The sequence below is a fragment of the Hyla sarda genome, chromosome 11 (assembly GCF_029499605.1).
Source record: "Hyla sarda isolate aHylSar1 chromosome 11, aHylSar1.hap1, whole genome shotgun sequence".
NCBI lineage: Eukaryota > Metazoa > Chordata > Amphibia > Anura > Hylidae > Hyla > Hyla sarda.
The window spans coordinates 38,366,023-38,384,935 of NC_079199.1; the positions used below are offsets into that span (position 1 = coordinate 38,366,023).

General features: G+C 44.9%; 2 protein-coding genes across 6 annotated transcripts in view; one reads left to right on the forward strand and one right to left on the reverse strand.

The window, feature by feature from the left end:
• The window catches only part of AP5M1 (adaptor related protein complex 5 subunit mu 1), a 60,083-nt gene that overhangs the window by 31,576 nt on the left and 9,594 nt on the right, over positions 1 to 18,913 (reverse strand). For 2 of the 5 annotated variants that reach the window (XM_056547297.1, XM_056547302.1), the window contains exon 2: positions 8,742 to 8,870. The exons of 1 other annotated variant lie outside the window; for it this stretch is intronic. The gene's annotated coding sequence lies outside the window, so the exon portion shown is untranslated. Of the gene's footprint in view, positions 1 to 4,733; positions 4,756 to 6,535; positions 6,673 to 8,741; positions 8,871 to 18,913 lie in introns of those variants that run through there. 2 more of the 5 variants (XM_056547301.1, XM_056547299.1) reach the window with 2 other exon arrangements.
• The window catches only part of EXOC5 (exocyst complex component 5), a 52,474-nt gene that overhangs the window by 9,536 nt on the left and 24,025 nt on the right, over positions 1 to 18,913 (forward strand). Inside the window, exons 2-7 of the mRNA XM_056547294.1 lie at positions 6,625 to 6,716; positions 8,002 to 8,149; positions 10,226 to 10,420; positions 12,754 to 12,818; positions 18,144 to 18,172; positions 18,255 to 18,364. Coding sequence (XP_056403269.1) covers positions 6,625 to 6,716; positions 8,002 to 8,149; positions 10,226 to 10,420; positions 12,754 to 12,818; positions 18,144 to 18,172; positions 18,255 to 18,364 — 639 coding nt within the window. The remainder of the gene's footprint in view (positions 1 to 6,624; positions 6,717 to 8,001; positions 8,150 to 10,225; positions 10,421 to 12,753; positions 12,819 to 18,143; positions 18,173 to 18,254; positions 18,365 to 18,913) is intronic.

Sequence of the window (18,913 nt, forward strand, 5' to 3'; positions counted from 1 at the left end):
TCCTCTCTGATGACACGTCTTTGGAACCGCCCAGTTTAGAAGCAAATCCCCATAGCAAACCTCTTCTAAACTGGGCGGTTCCCGAGACACGTGTCATCAGAGAGCACTTAGACAGAAAAGAACAACCTTAACTTCAGAAGCTCATAAGTACTGAAAGGATTAAGATTTTTTAATAGAAGTACTGTATATACTCGAGTATAAGCTGACCCGAATATAAGCCGAGGCCCCTAATTTCACCCCCAAAAAACAGCAAAAGTTATTAACCCCTTAACGACCAAGGACGTATATTTACGTCCTTGGCCTGCTCTAGACCAAAAGTGAAAGCTACCCGGCTGCTCGGCGGGGCTGACTGGTGCCACCTCACGATCGCCCTGATTCGTCGGCCGGATTACCGGCCGACCAATCAGGGCGCCTGCTGCGGGTGTCACTCCCGCAACCCGCTCCGCCCCTCTTCCGGAGGACGTGAGCGAGTGCGGGACGTACACCCCAGGTGCTGGGGACCCCAATCCCCAGTGTCAATGTTGGGATCGGGGCCCCAGGAGCAGCGGCGGCGGCGGCGACGAGGGACTGACCTGCGCGGCGTGGATCGTTGGAGGTGAGTGACAGCCTCCTGCTGTTGCTTAGCAACAGCTCCCAGCATGCAAAAAGGGCATGCTGGGAGCTGTAGTTATGCAACAGCAGGAGGCAGACCACCACAACTCCCAGCATTCCCTTATGGGAATGCTGGGACTTATGGTTTTGCAACAGCTGGAGGCACATTTTTTCTATGGAAAAGTGTACCTTCAGCTGTTGTATAACTACAACTCCCAGCTTGCACAAACAGCTAAAGTGCATGCTGGGAGTTGTAGTGGTGCATCTGCTGGTTGCATAACTACAACTCCCAGCATGCCCGTTGGCTGTCGGTGACTGCTGAGAGTTGTAGTTTTGCAACAGCTGAAGGCACACTGTTTTTTTTACCTAACTCAGTGTTTCACGACCGGTGTGCCTCCAGCTGTTGCAAACTCCAACTCTCAGCAGTCCATGTACACCATGCACCGTACATGCTGGGAGTTGTAGTTTTGCAACAGCTGGAGGCACACTGGTTGTGAAACACAGAGTTAGGTCACAAACTCAGTGATACATAACCAGTGTGCCTACAGCTGTTGCAAAACTAAAACTCTCAGCATGTACAGTCTGTCAGCGCATGCTGGGAGTTGTAGTTTTGCAACAGCTGGATGTCCCCCCCCCCCCCAATGTGAACAGGGTACACTCACATGGGCGGAGGTTTACAGTAAGTATCTGGCTGCAAGTTTGAGCTGTGGCAAATTTTCTGCCACAGCTCAAACTGCCAGCGAGAAACTACTGTGAACCCCCGCCCGTGTGACTGTACCCTAAAAACACTACATTACACTAACACAAAATAAAATAAAAAGTAAAAAACACTACATATACACATACCCCTACACAGCCCCCCTCCCCTCCCCAATAAAAATGAAAGTGTCTGGTACGCCAATGTTTCCAAAACGGAGCCTCCAGCTGTTGCAAAACAACAACTCCTAGTATTGTCGGACAGCCGTTGACTGTCCAAGCATGCTGGGAGTTTTGCAACAGCTGGAGGCACCCTGTTTGGGAATCACTGACGTAGAATACCCCTATGTCCACCCCTATGCAAGTCCCTAATTTAGGCCTCAAATGCGCATGGCGCTCTCACTTTGGAGCCCTGTCGTATTTCAAGGCAACAGTTTTGGGTCACATATGGGGTATCGCCGTACTCGGTAGAAATTGTGTAAGGCTGGGTTCACACTACGTTTTCTCCCATACGGGAGCGCATACGGCAGGGGGGAGCTAAAACCTTGCGCTCCTGTATGCCTTCGTATGCGCTCCCGTATGTCATTCATTTCAATGAGCCGGCCGGAGTGAAACGTTCAGTCCGGTCGGCTCATTTTTGCGCCGTATGCGCTTTTACAACCGGACCTAAAACTGTGGTCAACCACGGTTTTAGGTCCGGTTGTAAAAGCGCATACGGCGCAAAAATGAGCCGACCGGACCGAACGTTTCACTCCGGCCGGCTCATTGAAATGAATGACACACGGGAGCGCATACGAAGGCATACAGGAGCGCAAGGTTTTAGCTCCCCCCTGCCATATGCGCTCCCGTATGGGAGAAAACGTAGTGTGAAACCAGCCTTACAAATTTTGGGGGATATTTTCTGCTTTTACCCTTTTTAAAAAATGTTAATTTTTGGGAAAACAAGCATTTTAGGTAGAAAAAATCAACCCCTTGTTACGTTCCCCGAGGGGTCTAGTTTCCAAAATGGTATGCCATGTGGGTTTTTTTTTTTTTTTGCTGTCCTGGCAACATAGGGGCTTCCTAAATGCGGCATGCCCCCAGAGCAAAATTTGCTTTCAAAAAGCCAAATGTGACTCCTTCTCTTCTGAGACCTGTAGTGCGCCAGCAGAGCACTCTTCACCCCCATATGGGGTGTTTTCTTAATCGGGAGAAATTGGGCTTCAAATTTTTAGGGGTATTTTCTGCTATTACCCTTTTTAAAAATGTAACATTTTTGGGAAAACAAGCATTTTAGGTAAAAATTATTATTTTTTTACATTTGCAAAAGTCATGAAACACCTGTGGGGTGGGTATAAAGGCTCACGTTATCCCATGTTACATTCCCCGAGGGGTCTAGTTTCCAAAATGGTATGCCATGTGTTTTTTTTTTTTGCTGTTCTGGCACCATAAGGGCTTCCTAAATGCAACATGCCCCCCCAAAACCATTTCAGAAAAACGTACTCTCCAAAATCCCCTTGTCGCTCCTTCCCTTCTGAGCCCTCTACTGCGCCCGCCAAACACTTTACATAGACATATGAGGTATGTGCTTACTCGAGAGAAATTGGGCTACAAAAACAAGTAAAAATTTTCTCCTTTTACCCATTGTAAAAATAAAAAAATTGGGTCTACAAGAAAATGTGAGTGTAAAACATGAAGATTGTGAATTTTCTCCTTCACTTTGCTGCTATTCGTGTGAAGCACCTAAAGGGTTAATCCACTTACTGAATGTCATTTTGAATACTTTTGGGGGTGTAGTTTTTATAATGGGGTCATTTATGGGGTATTTCTAATATGAAGACCCTTCAAATCCACTTCAAACCTGAACTGGTCCCTGAAAAATATCGAGTTTGAAAATTTTGTGAAAAATCGGAAAATTGCTGCTGAACTTTGAAGCCCTCTGGTGTCTTCCAAAAGTAAAAACCCATCAATTTTATGATGCAAACATAAAGTAGACATATTGTATATGTGAACCAAAAAAAAATGTATTCGTAATATCCATTTTCCTTACAAGCAGAGAGCTTCAAAGTTAGAAAAATGCAAAATTTTCTAATTTTTCATCAAATTTACGGATTTTTCACCAAGAAAGGATGCAAGTATCGACAAAAATTTACCACTATGTTAAAGTAGAATATGTCACGAAAAAACTGTCTTGGAATCAGAATGATAACTAAAAGCATTCCAGAGTTATTAATGTTTAAAGTGACAGTGGTCAGATGTGCAAAAAACGCTCCGGTCCTTAAGGCCAAAATGGGCTTGGTCCTGAAGGGGTTAAAGCTGGCGCTTTAAATCAATGAACTGCAGTGGCTTTTGCAGTGCTTTAGACCGCCGCCGCTACCCGCTTCTCTCCCCCTGCCTGTCCGGGGGTCCTGAGTCCTATCACCACCACCGCCCCCTCCCCCACCGCCGCAACGCTCCGCGCCTCCTACCGCACCGCCCCGGCCCCATTGCCTCCCCCATCCCCGGTTTTATAATTACCTGTGCCCGGGGTCCACTCTACATCTGGCTCCGGTTGCGTCCTCCTGAGCTGTCACTGTGCGCACTGACGGTGACGTCACGTCGCGTCACTCGTCATTGCGCACAGCGTACCGCAGGACGCAGCAGGAGCCAGAAGTAGCGTGGACCCCGGGAACAGGTAATTATAAAACCGGGGATGGGGGAGGCAATGGGGCCGGGCGGTGCGGTGGGGGGTACTCACCTCTCCACGGCGGGAAGGAAGGGGGAGCTGGTCCGGGCCATCTGTGCTGCAGGGACTGTCCGGTGGGGAGGGATAGTCGTTCCGGGCTGTACATCTTCAACGGGGGGCCTCTTCTCCGCACTTCAGCCCCGGAATAGTGACGTTGCCTTGACGACGACGCACAGGGACGTTGCGCATGAACGCGGAGAAGAGGCCCCCTCGTTGGAGATGGACATCCCGGAACGACTATCCCTCCCCACCGGACGGTCCCTGCAGCACAGATGGCCCGGACCAGCTCACCCTTCCTTCCCGCCGAGGGGAGGTGAGTACAAATCTAAAGGGGGTGGGGGGGTTTGGATGATGACGAAGGCCGCAGTGGTCTTCAACCTGCGGACCTCCAGATGTTTCAAAACTACAACTCCCAGCATGTCCGGGCATGCTGGGAGTTGTTGTTTTGAAACATCTGGAGGTCCGCAGTTTGAAGACCACTGAGGGTGGAGAGTTCACTCGAGTATAAGCCGAGGGGGGGGGGGGGTTTCAGCACCAAAAATCGTGCTGAAAAACTCGGCTTATACTCGAGTATACGGTAATATACGAATCTGTTTAACTTTCTGGAGCCAGTTGATATATACAAAAAAGTATTTTCCTGGAATACCCCTTTAATATGTAGAAAGAGAAAAACCGAACACAGGTGGCGCTGCCTTGTGCCGTTACCAAAGGCAACAAGTCATATAAGAACAGTTACATGTACCTGATGATGTTGGGCGAAGAGCTCAACATCTTTGTCCGCATATAGAAATAGATGAAAGCGGGGCAACTTCCAAGCCGGACCCAACGTGGAAGGGTTCTGTAAATGAATCTTGGAGTCACTGGAGTATCCAGAAATGGGTTTTCTATGGGGCGCGTGCTGCACTGGTAACAGGGACAAACCGTTGTCATGCCATTTGCTGTCATGCCATTTTTCAATAATACCACTCGCAATTGGATAAAAAAAAATTCATCATAAAAGATTGGGGCATGAAAAACTTTCACAAACCTTTTTTCCTTTCAGCGGTGTCGTATAATTACAATACCTTGCTGTAGTTAAAGGGGTACTCCGGTGGAAAACATTATATTTTGAATCAACTGGTGCCAGAAAGTTAAACAGATTTGTGAATGATTTCTATCGAAAAATCTTTATCCTTCCAGTACTTATTAGCTGCTGTATATTACAGAGAAAGTTCCTTTCTTTTTGGATTTTTTTTTTCCTGTTCACAGTGCTGTCTGCCCGTATCAGGGACTCTCCAGAGAAGGAACAAATCTCCATAGCAAACCTATGCTACTCTGAACAGTTCCTGATATGGACAGGGGTGTCAGCAGAGAGCACTGTGGACATAAAAAAAAGAAAAAAAAGAAAGGAAATTTCTCTGTAATATACAGCAGCTAATAAGTACTGGAAGGATAAATATTTTTTTTTTTTATAGAAGTAATTTACAAATCTGTTTAACTTTCTGGCACCAGATGTTTAAAAAAAACGGCTCCAGCGTTTGGAACAGTTTGTTCCAAACACTGAGCAGCGGAGTACCCCTTTAACACAGTGCTCTCGGCTGACACCTCTGTCCATGTCAGGAACTGTCTGGAGCAGGAGCAAATCCCCACAGCAAACCTCTCCTGCTTTAGACAGGAGAGGTTTTAAGGCTAGGGCTACATGGCGTTTTTTCGCGTGTCACGTGGCCAAAAATACCTGTGTTGCACTACAGTGATCACGCTGCATGACAGCTTAGGTAAATGAATGGGGTTGCATTTCCGCTATCTAGATCGCTTATGGTAACCTCTGCAGTCTATAGTTCCCTCATTTTAAATGGGCACTGTCAGATACAAAAACTTTTGATATGTTGTAAAGCATGTATAACCAATAGGATTTGCAATTGCTTTCATTAGAAAATTTTCTGCATTTCATACTGAAAAATCCAGTCAAAGAACTGCCCCCCCCTGCCTGCTTGGACACATACTAGTCCTGCTGTGTCCATGCGTCATCACCTATGTCATGGACACACTTCCTTGATTGACAGCTGTGAGCGCAGGGCTCATAGCTGGAGGAAAAATCCTCCCACTGTCAGCTTGTGTCCCGCTACTGTCAGTGAGGACAAGCTGGGAGTTGTAGTTTAGCTAATGCAAGGGGAGATGTGAGCAGACAGCATACTGAGGGAGGGGGCGGAGACCTGCACAGTGAGGCCACGCCCCCTCCCTTTGAGAGGAATTCAGACTAGTGAGCTAAATTAAAAGTGTAATAGAAAATAAATAAAGGTGCTAGACACATAAAAATGACATGTAAATGGTCAGGAATAGGTACTGTATTTTAAAAAAAAAAAAAAAAATGTTTTTTTTGTTGGATCTGATGGATACGCTTAAAATTATCGCCATCAAAGTTTGTCTAGAATAAAAGTGATTATAAGTAGATGGGAAAGAGAGGGGTGCAGCTGCGGTCCCCCTCTTTCTGAATGAGACTGCATGCTATGAGATAGGGGAGACATCTGATATGAAGGGTTAATGGTTAGACAGAGTTAAGCTCACCTACTCCGCAGACATAAGAGATGGTGATATCTATATTTTGTTTCACTGTAATTATGCTCTCCTCGGTATTGATGGGGTTCTCTGTGTAGGAGCCGTTCGATGCAGATGAATACATTGAGCGACTGGCGTGGAGAACTCTAGGAGGAGGATCCAGAGGAGCAGAAACATTTGATCCAGAAAGGTACTTAGCATTTATTTAGTAGCCATTCCACCTTTTATGTGAGTGTTTTATTAAGGGATTACACACTATATCCTTTCAAGTAGTTAAATTATGGTTTAACTTAAAGGAATCTGTCATCAGTATCACCCGCACTAATCTGTTCTTACCGGCTTGTAGTGTGGGTGACAGTGATACTTCCTGACTCTGCTCAATCCCACCACAATACCTCTTCTTCATAATATGCAAATGACATGCTTGGTGTACAGGGGCGTTCCCAAGCAGGTCATCTGCATATAGCGAAGAACAGCAATAATGGTGGAACGGAGGCATGGAGTGGAGACCGGTAAGTATCATTTGTCATCAGTGATACCCATATTACAAGTATGTAACAGGTAAGTGCCGGTGACATTGAAGACAGATTACCTTTTTAAAGGGGTTTTCCCGAGATTCAAAGTTGGTCACCTATCCACCGGATATAGAATACCTCACTGATCGGTGAGAATCCAGCTGCTGGGACTGATCTGATAATTACAGATAAAGCCTGTAGAGCAGAAATTTGTGCTGAAAAATGTCATATACATGTTAAACAATCACCAGAAATAGTGCAGCTCCTCATGTGCACACACACAGGGCAACTTATCCCGAAAATTCTACTTAAATGTCACCCCTATGTCTAGGGTACTCCTCCCCTAGACATCTTATCCCCTATCCAAAGGATAGGGGATAAGATGTCTGTTCGCAGGGGCCCCGCCGCTGGGGACCCCCGCAATATAGCGTGTGGCACCCACCTATTTCTTCTCCGGAAGCGCTGTAAAGTCTGGGTCCCATCCACGGGAACAGAAGTTCGTGAGGTCATGCCCCGTCCCCTCAATGCAAGTCTATGGGAGGGGGCGTGACTGCTGTCACGCCCCCTCCCATAGACTTGCATTGAGGGGACGGGGCGTGACGTCACACGGGGGTGGAGTCGTGACCCCCCCCCCAGCGCTTCAGGACAAGAAACAGGTGGGTGCCGTAAGCTATATTGCGGGGGACCCCAGCGGCGGGACCCCCGCGATCAGACATCTTATCCCCTATCCTTTGGATAGGGGATAAGATGTCTAGGGGTGGAGTATCCCTTTAAGTCCTCTATGATAAACTGAGAGCTAGATGTCTTAAGTCTTTTTTTGCTGTCTTGTTTTGTGTTACTCTTACAAGGTTCTGATGTAAACATGGTTTAGAAAAATCTATTCGCTTTCACCTGCTTTTGGTTAATTGGCGGATGATGTTTTTTTTAATTGATTGCAATAAAGAAAAGTGAGTGTTGCAGGTTGTTGGATCAATTTGTCAATCATATTGATGAACTGAAGTTAATGGATGAAAGAATCCAGAGAAAAGTGGAGAAATTAGAAAATCAATGCCAGAAGGAAGCTAAAGACTTTGCCAAAAAAGTCCAAGAACTTCAGAAAAGCAACCAGGTGAGTGACAAAGCAAATCTAAGCACAACTCACTCTTGTACAATGGCCCTGATTTACTAAGTGTTGTGTAGTTCTCTTTGTGGGTTTTAATGCCCTACAGATATTTTCCACAGTATTTACCAAGGTTTCCTAAATTTTGCTCTTTTTCCCCAGGGTATTATTTATATATATATATATATATATATATATATATATATATATATATATATATATAAAATTATTATAATTTTTTTTTTTTACACATGCTCTAATCTGTGGGGTTTTCCTCAGATCAGATCCACCACATTTTCTGTGGAAACCTTAGTAAATATGTTGGAAATTTTTGAAAATGTCAGGGACACGCCCCCTTTTCCCACTTACCACGCCCCCTTTTCTGGGCAAAACAGGGCAGGTTTACAAATTTAGTAAATCAGGGCCATTGTTTCCCTTTATGATCTTAAGGGGAAAAAAATTATCTACCTATAACATGCCTTGCAGACACTGCCCCGGCTTGATTATAACTAAGTAACATTTTAGAGGAATTCCAACATTTTAATAAAAACGTCCATGTTGCAATAATAATAAAAAATATATATATAAATATATATCATACCTGCCCTCACCGGTCCCGCAGGTACTGTTGTTCTTCCGGTCCTCCCGAAGCCAACTATTCATGTGGATTCAGATTCTGAAGTAAATGTTTTGTCTTCTAACTTTGATTCGGAAGAAGATGTTCCCTCTACTTCCAAAAAATTAGAAGATAAAAGATATTATTTCTCGGCTGAAGATACAGATATCATTTTGAGTGCAGTAAGAAGTACTGTGAATATGGAAGATCCCCCGGTTACCCTTTCAGTGCAAGATGAGATTTTTTTTTATTTTTTTTTTTTTTTTTAGATCCCCAGAAACATAAATTTTTATGCAAATGCTGGAAAACCTCTTTTCGGCCCTTTAACACAGGTTAATTATTGGGCAAATGAGAGTACCTAGGGATGCTCATTTCTGATAATCGGGCAATGTAACCAACAAGCAAGCTCGATTGTCGGCCACACAAAATAGATGCTGTTTACCGTAAATTTCCCTGTGTAAATGGGATGTGCTGCAGACCGTGATGTATTTCATGGGCAGCACGATTGAGCATTGTGAAGGCTCAGCAATTGAGCGCCGATCAGTGAGATTGCCTTTTGTTGTGTGCCTCCTGTCAGTCCATCTAAAAAGGACCTTGTGATGAAGGAGACATTTGATGCTTTGCTGATACTGACAGATCAATTTCCACTCAGAAAAATTTTTAACATGTAAATAAGATTCTTGAAATCTCCTCCACAAGCATGGTATTGTAATCTACTATGTACGGTACCTGCGCAGGTAAAATCCTCAACAAATGTGTCCTGTGTGAGCATTTTCTTACCTCCCCATGTAGCGAGAAGCTGTAGCACGCACTTGAGAAAGGGTCCGGTTTGGACTTAAAACACATTGGATGGGCTATTTTATATTATCCTATGTACAATAAAGTTTGTTTATCTTGGAGAAGCGCCACTGCTAGAATTGTTTTTCTTCTACTACCGTCCTTCTTATCCAGCATATAGTGAGGAGGGAATTAAAGGGGTACTCCGCTGCTCAGCGCTTGGAACAAACTGTTTCGAACGCTGGAGCCGGCACCTTGAGCTTGTGACATCATAGCCCCACCCCCTAGTGACATCACGCCCCACTCCCTCAATGCAATTCTATGAGAGGGGGCGTGACGTCTGTCACGCCCCCTCCCATAGACTTGCATTGAGGGGGGGGCGTGACATCATGAGGGGGCCGGACTATGACGTCACAAGCTCCCGGCTCCAGCGTTCGGAACAGTTTGTTCCAAACACTGAGCAGCAGAGTACCCCTTTAATATCCTAACTTGGATTTATAGTGCTGGTATGTTCAGCAGGAAATTAACCTATTACATATATCAAGGTATCTCCCAAGATGTTTATAGAGAAAATATCCATCTATTTATTGCATCTGTATTTATGTTGTGTATTTACATCTTTATTCCGATGTTGCCACAGTGTTACGGCTCTTAAGTGTAGAGTAAATAAGCCCCGCTCTTCTGTCCCTCAGATTGCTTTCCAGCATTTCCAAGAGCTTGATGAGCATATCAGCTATGTGGCTACGAAGGTGTGTCATCTCGGTGACCAGTTGGAGGGGGTGAACACGCCGCGGCAGCGGGCTGTGGAGGCCCAAAAACTGATGACCTATTTTAATGAGTTTCTGGATGGAAATCTGCAGTCTGATGTGTTTAACAACCCTGAAAAGGTAAGGAGCGCCAGCAGGGCGTGAAGTGATTGCAAGCGACCAGCAGCGTTGCCCTAATTGCCTGGTCTTGTGCTGGTCACACTTACAGCTGCTGAGAGACGGACTTGTTAAAGTTTAATTGTTCACAAGTGTGCGTTTACAATATTATCCTGCCGAGCGCCTCACATTTATTTATACTTTAAAATGCTGTTATCCGGCCTTTTTTATGTTAGATTTTCTGCCCAGCTGCTTGTATGTTTAATTCAACAAACACATAAGCTTTTTTACATCTTTCTAGCGGTTTTACACTAGTACATTAAAACAGATGGAGAATGCTGCAATTATCTAAATAACAATAAAAAGTAAGGTAAAGGTCAAAGTGATACTTTTTAAGGGTGTTTTTATTTTATAAGAACAACCCATTTTCAAATGGGAGCGAAGAGTTAGAGAAACTGGGCCCATATAATCCCCCAGTAGAGAAAATGACCATGAACATATGGGCAAACCTGTCTCATGAAGGTAGGTCCATATGCAGTAATAAACACATGGGCATGAGATGTTCTTATGGGACACCCCCTTTTAAAGGGGATCATTGCAAGGGTGTATTATGCAGAAGAAAACGATGATCCAGCACTTGAAAACGATAGCTTTATTGAAGATCACTTGAAACTGTTAAAACCGACCATACCATCAGACACGTTTCGAGCGCATGCGCTCGAAATGCGTCTGATGGTATGGTCGGTTTTAACAGTTTCAAGTGATCTTCAATAAAGCTATCGTTTTCAAGTGCTGGATCATCGTTTTCTTCTGCATATTGTGTGCCTTGCAGGGCACAGATCCATGCACTGCATTGGAGTGGTGAGCTGTTTTTTCTTCCATTTGTACAAGGGTGTATTATGTCTGTATCTTTATCACTGTGTTCATGCAGTGTAGTGTCAGGGGTGAACCGAGGTGAGGCATTAAAATGTGAGTGACCGCTGCTGCATATGCTGAGGGCCAGCACAAGGGATTCACACCAGACAGGATGTTGGTATAGTATCTCCCTTCTCAGCATACTCGCTAAGGAGCTGCCCAAGGAGTTCTGTTTAATTCAGGAAGTACATTTGGTTTTTACATTTGACAAAGGAGGAGGTTTAGTCATGATGTCAAAATCAGCATGTTACCTTTTTGATTGGTTATTTGAGCTTTATCTCTGTATAGATTAGCATATTTTAGGCATTTATTTCTTTCTCGGCCAAAGTTCACTCATGCGGCTCTTTTCACTCTCAGACTGGAAAAACCCGGTTCAGTATCTTCCTCAAATATTTTGTCTTCTAACGTCTCATCTTCCAAGGTTTCAATCTTAGTCACGATCAGATAGCAAGATCGGAACATGACAGCAGGGGCATGGTGTATAGTTGAAGAGTAGGTAACAAATATCTTTCTTCAGCATTAGAAATGGCATATAAATGAGTATTAATATACAGTGGTCCCTCAACATACGACGGTAATCCGTTCCAAATGAACCATCGTTTGTTGAAACCATCGTATGTTGAGGGATCCGTGCAATGTAAAGTATAGGACAGTGGTCTACAATCTGCGGACCTCCAGACGTTGCAAAACTACAACACCCAGCATGCCCGGACAGCCAACGGCTGTCCGGGCATGCTTGGAGTTGTAGTTTTGCAACATCTGGAGGTCCGCAGGTTGAAGACCACTGGTATTGGAGGTTATACTCACGTGTCCCCGCCGCTCCGGACCATCACCACTCGTCATTGCTGCCCTGGTGCTGCCCGGGATGTCGCTGTCCATCGCTGTCGTCGCGTCCCCGGGGTGTCCCCGATGCTCCGGCAAGGCCTCTGCTTCCCCGGCATCCTCGCTCTCACGTCGCCGCCATCACGTCGCTACGCACGCCGCTCCTATTGGATGACGGTACGGCGCGCGCAGCGACGTGATAACGACGATGGAGAGCGTCGACGATGCAGGGGATCCCGAGGAGTACGCTACGGATCCCCGAGGACAGGTAAGTGATTGTCAGCGGACCACACGGGGCACCGTAAACGGCTATCCGGTGGCAGCTGAAGCAGTCTGCGCTGCCGAATAGCCGTTGATGCGATGGCCCCGACATACAAAAGCCTCGTATGTTGATGCTGCCTTCAACATACGATGGCCTCTGAGAGGCCATCGTATGTTGAAATGATCGTATGTCGGGGCCATCGTAGGTCGGGGGGTGACTGTATATAGATTGATCGGCAGTCAGAATAATTTTAATCAACTCGACAGTAGTTCACTATATAAAATAAGTGACAAAAGAACTGCTTCTGTAAAAACCACTTCAGTAGGATTGTACAAAAATAATCTGTCTATTCTTACAGATAAAGGAGGCGGCTGATATTATTCAGAAGTTGCATTTAATTGCTCAAGAACTACCATTTGATAAGTAAGTCTTTTGTGATATCCATTCAGTAGTGCAGGGCCCCACCATATGCTATTCTAATGCCAAGTGCCCAGGGCAGTAACTAAGCAACTTGAGTCCTCCTCCAGGGATCAGTGAGGGATAGGTTTGCAACTGCGCCTGTGCTGATCCGAGACAGATCGGAGACCTGCGTGTGTACAGTTGCGCACGGGAAATGGGACGTCATAGACAGACTTCTCCATTCTTGCCGCTGTGGACAAGAACAGCGTTCCTGTCATTAGGATCTGCATACATCACCAGGCGGGCGCGCCTCTTTAATAATTTCTATTTAGCACTTTATAGCATATAACTGGTGTATTTAGAGAAGCTTTTATTTTGTTCCTTTATAAGCAACAATCTGAAAGTTCACAAAAAACCTTGGGTACTAGAACATGTCAGATGGAGATGTTGATGACTAACATAAAATATTTACTATTCCCAGTATATAAGGTTCTCTGTAGGAATCCTTACCGCAGTTTTAAGAGACACAAGCAGGTTTCTTAGTCAGACGTTTTTTTTTTTTGGACTAAAACAGTTGTTAGGTTGCGGCATCCCGTAATTTTGCAATTGCACAGTGGTTGGTACCTTTTCTTTAAAGGGGTTATCCAGGAAAAAACTTTTTTTTATATATATATCAACTGGCTCCAGAAAGTTAAACAGATTTGTAAATTACTTCTATTAAAACATATTAATCCTTTCAGTACTTATGAGCTTCTGAAGTTAAGGTTGTTCTTTTCTGTCTAAGTGCTCTCTGATGACACGTGTCTCGGGAACCGCCCAGTTTAGAAGAGGTTTGCTATGGGGATTTGCTTCTAAACTGGGCGGTTCCCGAAACACGTGTCATCAGAGAGCACTTAGACAGAAAAGATCAAACTTAACTTAAGAAGCTCATAAGTACTGAAAGGATTAAGATTTTTTAATAGAAGTAATTTACAAATCTGTAAAAAAGGAATAATCCGGCAACTCACCGTAAGTACGCTGACTGCTGCGAGGCTCAAAACATGTTAATCGCCTCCTGAGCTTCCCTCATTGATCTCTGCCTCATGAACATGTTTTGAGCCTCGCAGCAGTCAGCGTACTTACGGTGAGTTGCCGGATTATTCCTTTTTTACATATATTGTGTGAACTACTTACCTGTGTCCTGGCACCACCATAACGCATGGAGAAAGTTTTTACTATGGATTGCCTCTACGTATATTAGAAACATTGATTTTTATGAACATTCCTAGACTTTTCCATATTAATATTGTTTGCACTGATTTTCCGTCAGGTGCCACCCTTTATTCTTCTCTGTATTAACTATAATTTACAAATCTGTTTAACTTTCTGGATCCAGTTGATATATAAAAAAAAAAGTTTTTTCCTGGATAACCCCTTTAATGTTTCTGTTCAGCTTCTACTATTAAAGGGGTACTCCGGTGGAAAAAAAATGTTTGAAAATGAACTTGTGCCAAAAAGTTAAACAGATTTGTAAATCACTTTTTGTATAAAAATGTTAACCCTTCCAGTACTTATTTGCTGCTGTATACTGCAGAGGAGTAATTTCTTTTCTTATTGAATTTCTTTGCATTCTGACCACATTGCTATCTGCTGACACCTCTGTCCATGTCAGGAACTGTGCAGAGCAGGAGAGGTTTGCTGTGGGGATTTGTTCCTGCTCTGGACAGTTCCTGACATGGACAGAGGTGTCAGCAGAGAGCACTGTGGTCAGACAGAAAAGAACAACTCAGCTTCCTCTGGAGCATACAGCAGCTGATAAGTACTGGAAAGATTAAGATTTTTAAACAGAAGTAATTTACAGATCTGTTTAACTTTTTGGCACCAGTTGATTAGAAAAATAAAAACATTCACTTAAAATGCACATTATGGGGGAGATTTATTAAAACCTGTCCAGAGGGGGGAAGTTGCTGTGTTGCCCATAGCAACCAATCGGCTCGCTTTGTTTCATTTTTGAAAAGGCCTCTGAAAAATGAAAAGCATGAACCCAGTGGGTAACAGGTTCTTTTTAAGGTGAACTTCTTACATAAAGGATATTTGCAGCCATGCCACCATGTCACATATATACAGGAAAATCTTGTGCTACCGTTTATCAGTTGATAGGAGCTTCTACATGTTCCTAAAACAGTCTTAGAGAGAAAACAAGGGTTCATTTCCTAATAAAGTCTTATATTTTTGGCTGGGCAGTGGCTGAGGGGAAGGATTAAGTGATCTGTATTTAAAGGGGTATTCCAGGGAAAAAAAGTTTTTTTTTTTTTTTTTTATATATATCAACTGACTCCAGAAAGTTAAACAGATTTGTAAATTTCTTCTATTAAAAAATCTTAATCCTTTCAATAATTATCAGCTGCTGAAGTTGAGTTGTTGTTTTCTGTCTGGCAACAGTGCTCTCTGCTGACATCTCTGCTTGTCTCAGGAACTGCACAGAGTAGAAGAGGTTTGCTATGGGGATTTGCTTCTAAACTGGGCGGTTCCCGAGACACGTGTCATCAGAGAGCACTTATACAGAAAAGAACAACTCAACTTCAGAAGTTCAGAAGTACTGAAAGGATTAAGATTTTTTAACCCCTTAACAACCAAGGACGTATATTTACGTCCTTGGCCGGCTCCCGCGATATAACGGGTCGGTCCTGGCATGCATCTGAAGCCGGGACTCGGGGCTAAAAGCACGCGGCAGCGATTGCGGTGCCGCGCGCTATTAACCCTTTAGACACGGCATTCAAAGTTGAACACCGCGTCTAAAACGAAAGTGAAAGCTGCCCGCCTGCTCAGTGGGGCTGATCGGGACCACCGCATTGAAAATGCGGTGTCCCAATCAGCTGGGACAAGAACGGAGGTCCTCTTACCTTCCTCAGGCGTGTCCCTTCGGCGATTGATTGCGCCAAGCCTGAGATGCAGGCTTGAGCAATCGACCGCCGATAACCCTGATCACTGCAAAGCTATGGCTTTGCAGTGAACAGGGTATAAGATCAGTGTGTGCAGTGTTATAGGTCCCTATGGGAGCTATAACACTGCAAAAAAAAAAGTGTAAAAAAAAATAAATAAAAAGTTAATAAATGTCATTTAAAGGAGTAGTCCAGTGGTGATTCAGTGGTGAGCAACTTATCCCCTATCCTAAGGATAGGGGATAAGTTTGAGATCGCGGGGGGTCCGACCGCTGGGGCCCCCTGCGATCTCCTGTACGGAGCCCCGACAGCCCGCGGGAAGGGGGCGTGTCGACCTCCGCACGAGGCGGCGGCCGACACGCCCCCTCAATACAACTCTATGGCAGAGCCGAAGCGCTGCCTTCGGCAATCTCCGGCTCTGCCATAGAGATGTATTGAGGGGGCGTGTCGGCCGCCGCCTCGTGCGGGGGTCGACACCCGCTATCTCGGGGGAGAGCCGGGGCCCCGTACAGAGAGATCGCAGGGGGCCCCAGCGGTCGCACCCCCCGCGATCTCAAACTTATCCCCTATCCTTAGGATAGGGGATAAGTTTTTCACCACTGGACTACCCCTTTAACCCTTTCCCTAATAAAAGTTTGAATCACCCCCCTTTTCCCATAAAAAACAAACATGTAAATAAAAATAAATATAAACATATGGGGTATTGCCGCGTGCGTCAATGTCCGAACTATAAAAAATATATCATTAATTAAACCGCACGGTCAATGGCGTATGTGCAAAAAAATTCCAAGGTCCAAAATAGTGCATTTTTGGTCACTTTTTATACCATGAAAAATGAATAAAAAGCGATCAAAAAGTCCGATCAATACAAAAATGGTACCACTAAAAACTTCAGATCACGGCGCAAACAATGAGTCCTCATACTGCCCCATAAGCCGTAAAATAAAAAAGTTATAGGGGTCAGAAGATCACAATTTTAAATGTATACATTTTCCTGCATGTAGTTATGATTTTTTTTCCCCGAAGCAATAAATAGATCAAACCTATATAAGTAGGGTATCATTTTAATCGTATGGACCTACAGAATAAATATCAGGTGTAATTTTTACCAAAAAATGTACTACGTAGAAACGGAAGCCCCCAAAAGTTACAAAACTGCATTTTTTCTTCAATATCGTCGCACAAAGATTTTATTTTTTTTCCATTTCACCGTAGATTTTTGGGTAAAATGACTGATGTCACTGTAAAGTAGAATTGGTGGCGCAAAAAATAAGTCATCATATGGATTTTTAGGTGCAAAATTGAAAGGGTTAAGATTTTTAAAAGGTGAGGAGGAAAAAACAAAAGTACTGAAAAACCCGTGGTCCTTAAAGGGTTACTCTGCCCCTAGACATCTTATCCGCTATCCAAAGGATAGGGGATAAGATGTCAGATCGCCGCGGTCCCGCTGCTGGGGAGCCCCGGGATCCCCGCTGCGGCACCGCGCTCTCATTACAGCACAGAGCGAGTTCGCTCTGTGCGTAATGACGGGCGATATGGGGGATGGAGCAGCGTGATGTCATGGCTCCGCGCCTCGTGACATCACGGCCCATCCCCTTAATGCAAGTCTATGGGAGGAAGCGTGACGACCGCCACGCCCCCTCCCATAGACTTGTATTGAAAGTGGCGGGCCGTGACATCACGAGGGGCGGAGCCGTGACATAACGATGCTCCGGCCCCCGTACTGCCCGTCATTACGTGCAGAGCGAACTCGCTCTGTGCTGTAATGAGAGCGCGGTGCCGCAGCGGGGATCCCGGGGATCCTCAGCAGTGGCACCGCGGCGATCTGACATCTTATCCCCTATCCTTTGGATAGGGGATAAGATGTCAAGGGGCGGAGTACCCCTTTAAGGGGGTTAATAGAAGTAATTTACAAATCTGTTTAACTTTCTGGAGCCAGTTGATATCCAGGAAAAAACTTTTTTTTTATATAACTCCTTTAATAGTGATTATTTTGGATGTATGGTTGTACTGAACCAAGCTTACTGTACTATAGCAGTGGTCTCCAACCTGCGGACCTCCAGATGTTGCAAAACTACAACTCCCAGCATGCCCGGACAGCCAACGGCTGTCCTGGCATTCTGGGAGTTGTAGTTTTGCAACATCTGGAGGTCCGCAGGTTGGAGACCACTGTACTATAGGAATCTTTTACAGGCATCAGCACACTATCTGTGATGCAGGAGTATCGGCGTCCATGACTGCTGCCCGGACTGTGCTCATAACTGTTTGTTTTCAACTCCAATACAATGGCGGCCTGTTCTCTTGCGGAAAGGATTTCTAAAGTATAAAATGAAATAGTAAAAATAAGCTTGAATTTGCTATGCCAGATAACAATTTTGTAAAATTTCATTGTTGCATTTTTGAAATGTACTTTTTTTTTTCTCCCCAGATTTGCTGAAGTGAAATCTAAAATTGCCAGTAAGTATCCGTCAGTATTATTATCTTTATTTTTCTGGATTAAAGTGTGCATGAATTGACCATTATATATGGTTCCTTACAGGTAAATACCATGATCTTGAACATCAGTTAATTCAGGAGTTTACAAGTGCGCAGCGAAGAGGGGAGATATCTCGTATGAGAGAAGTAGCGGCAGTGTTGCTATACTTCAAGGTAAATGATGCCGTGCACTCCCATAAGAGAGCAACTCACCTCACCTAGCAGTGCTGGTACAAGGCATTGTTAGTACTGTAGACTAGCAGAGAACAGGCTGTGCATATGATGGGTCATTAAACATTATTGCTGCAAAATGACTTTAAAGGGGTACTCTGGCGCTAAGACATCTTATCCCCTATCCAAAGGATAGGGCATAAGATGCCTGTTCGCGGGGGTCCTGCCGCTGGGGAGCCCCCGTGTTCTTCCACGCCTCACCCTGTTAGAATCAGCCCCCGGAGCGTGCTCGCTCCGGGTCTGATTACTGGCGATCACGGGGCATAGTGACATTCTGCCCCCTCAATGCAATCCTATGGAGGGGGTGTGGCAGCTGCCACGCCCCCTCCCATAGTCTTGCATTGAGAGGCGGAGCGTGACGTCACATGGGGCGGAGCCGTGACGTCACTATGCTCCGTCCCCGTGATCGCCAGTAATCGCTCCGGGGGCTGATTCTAACAGGGTGCGGCGTGGAAGATCACGGGAGTCCCCAGCGCAGCGAGACCCCAGCGA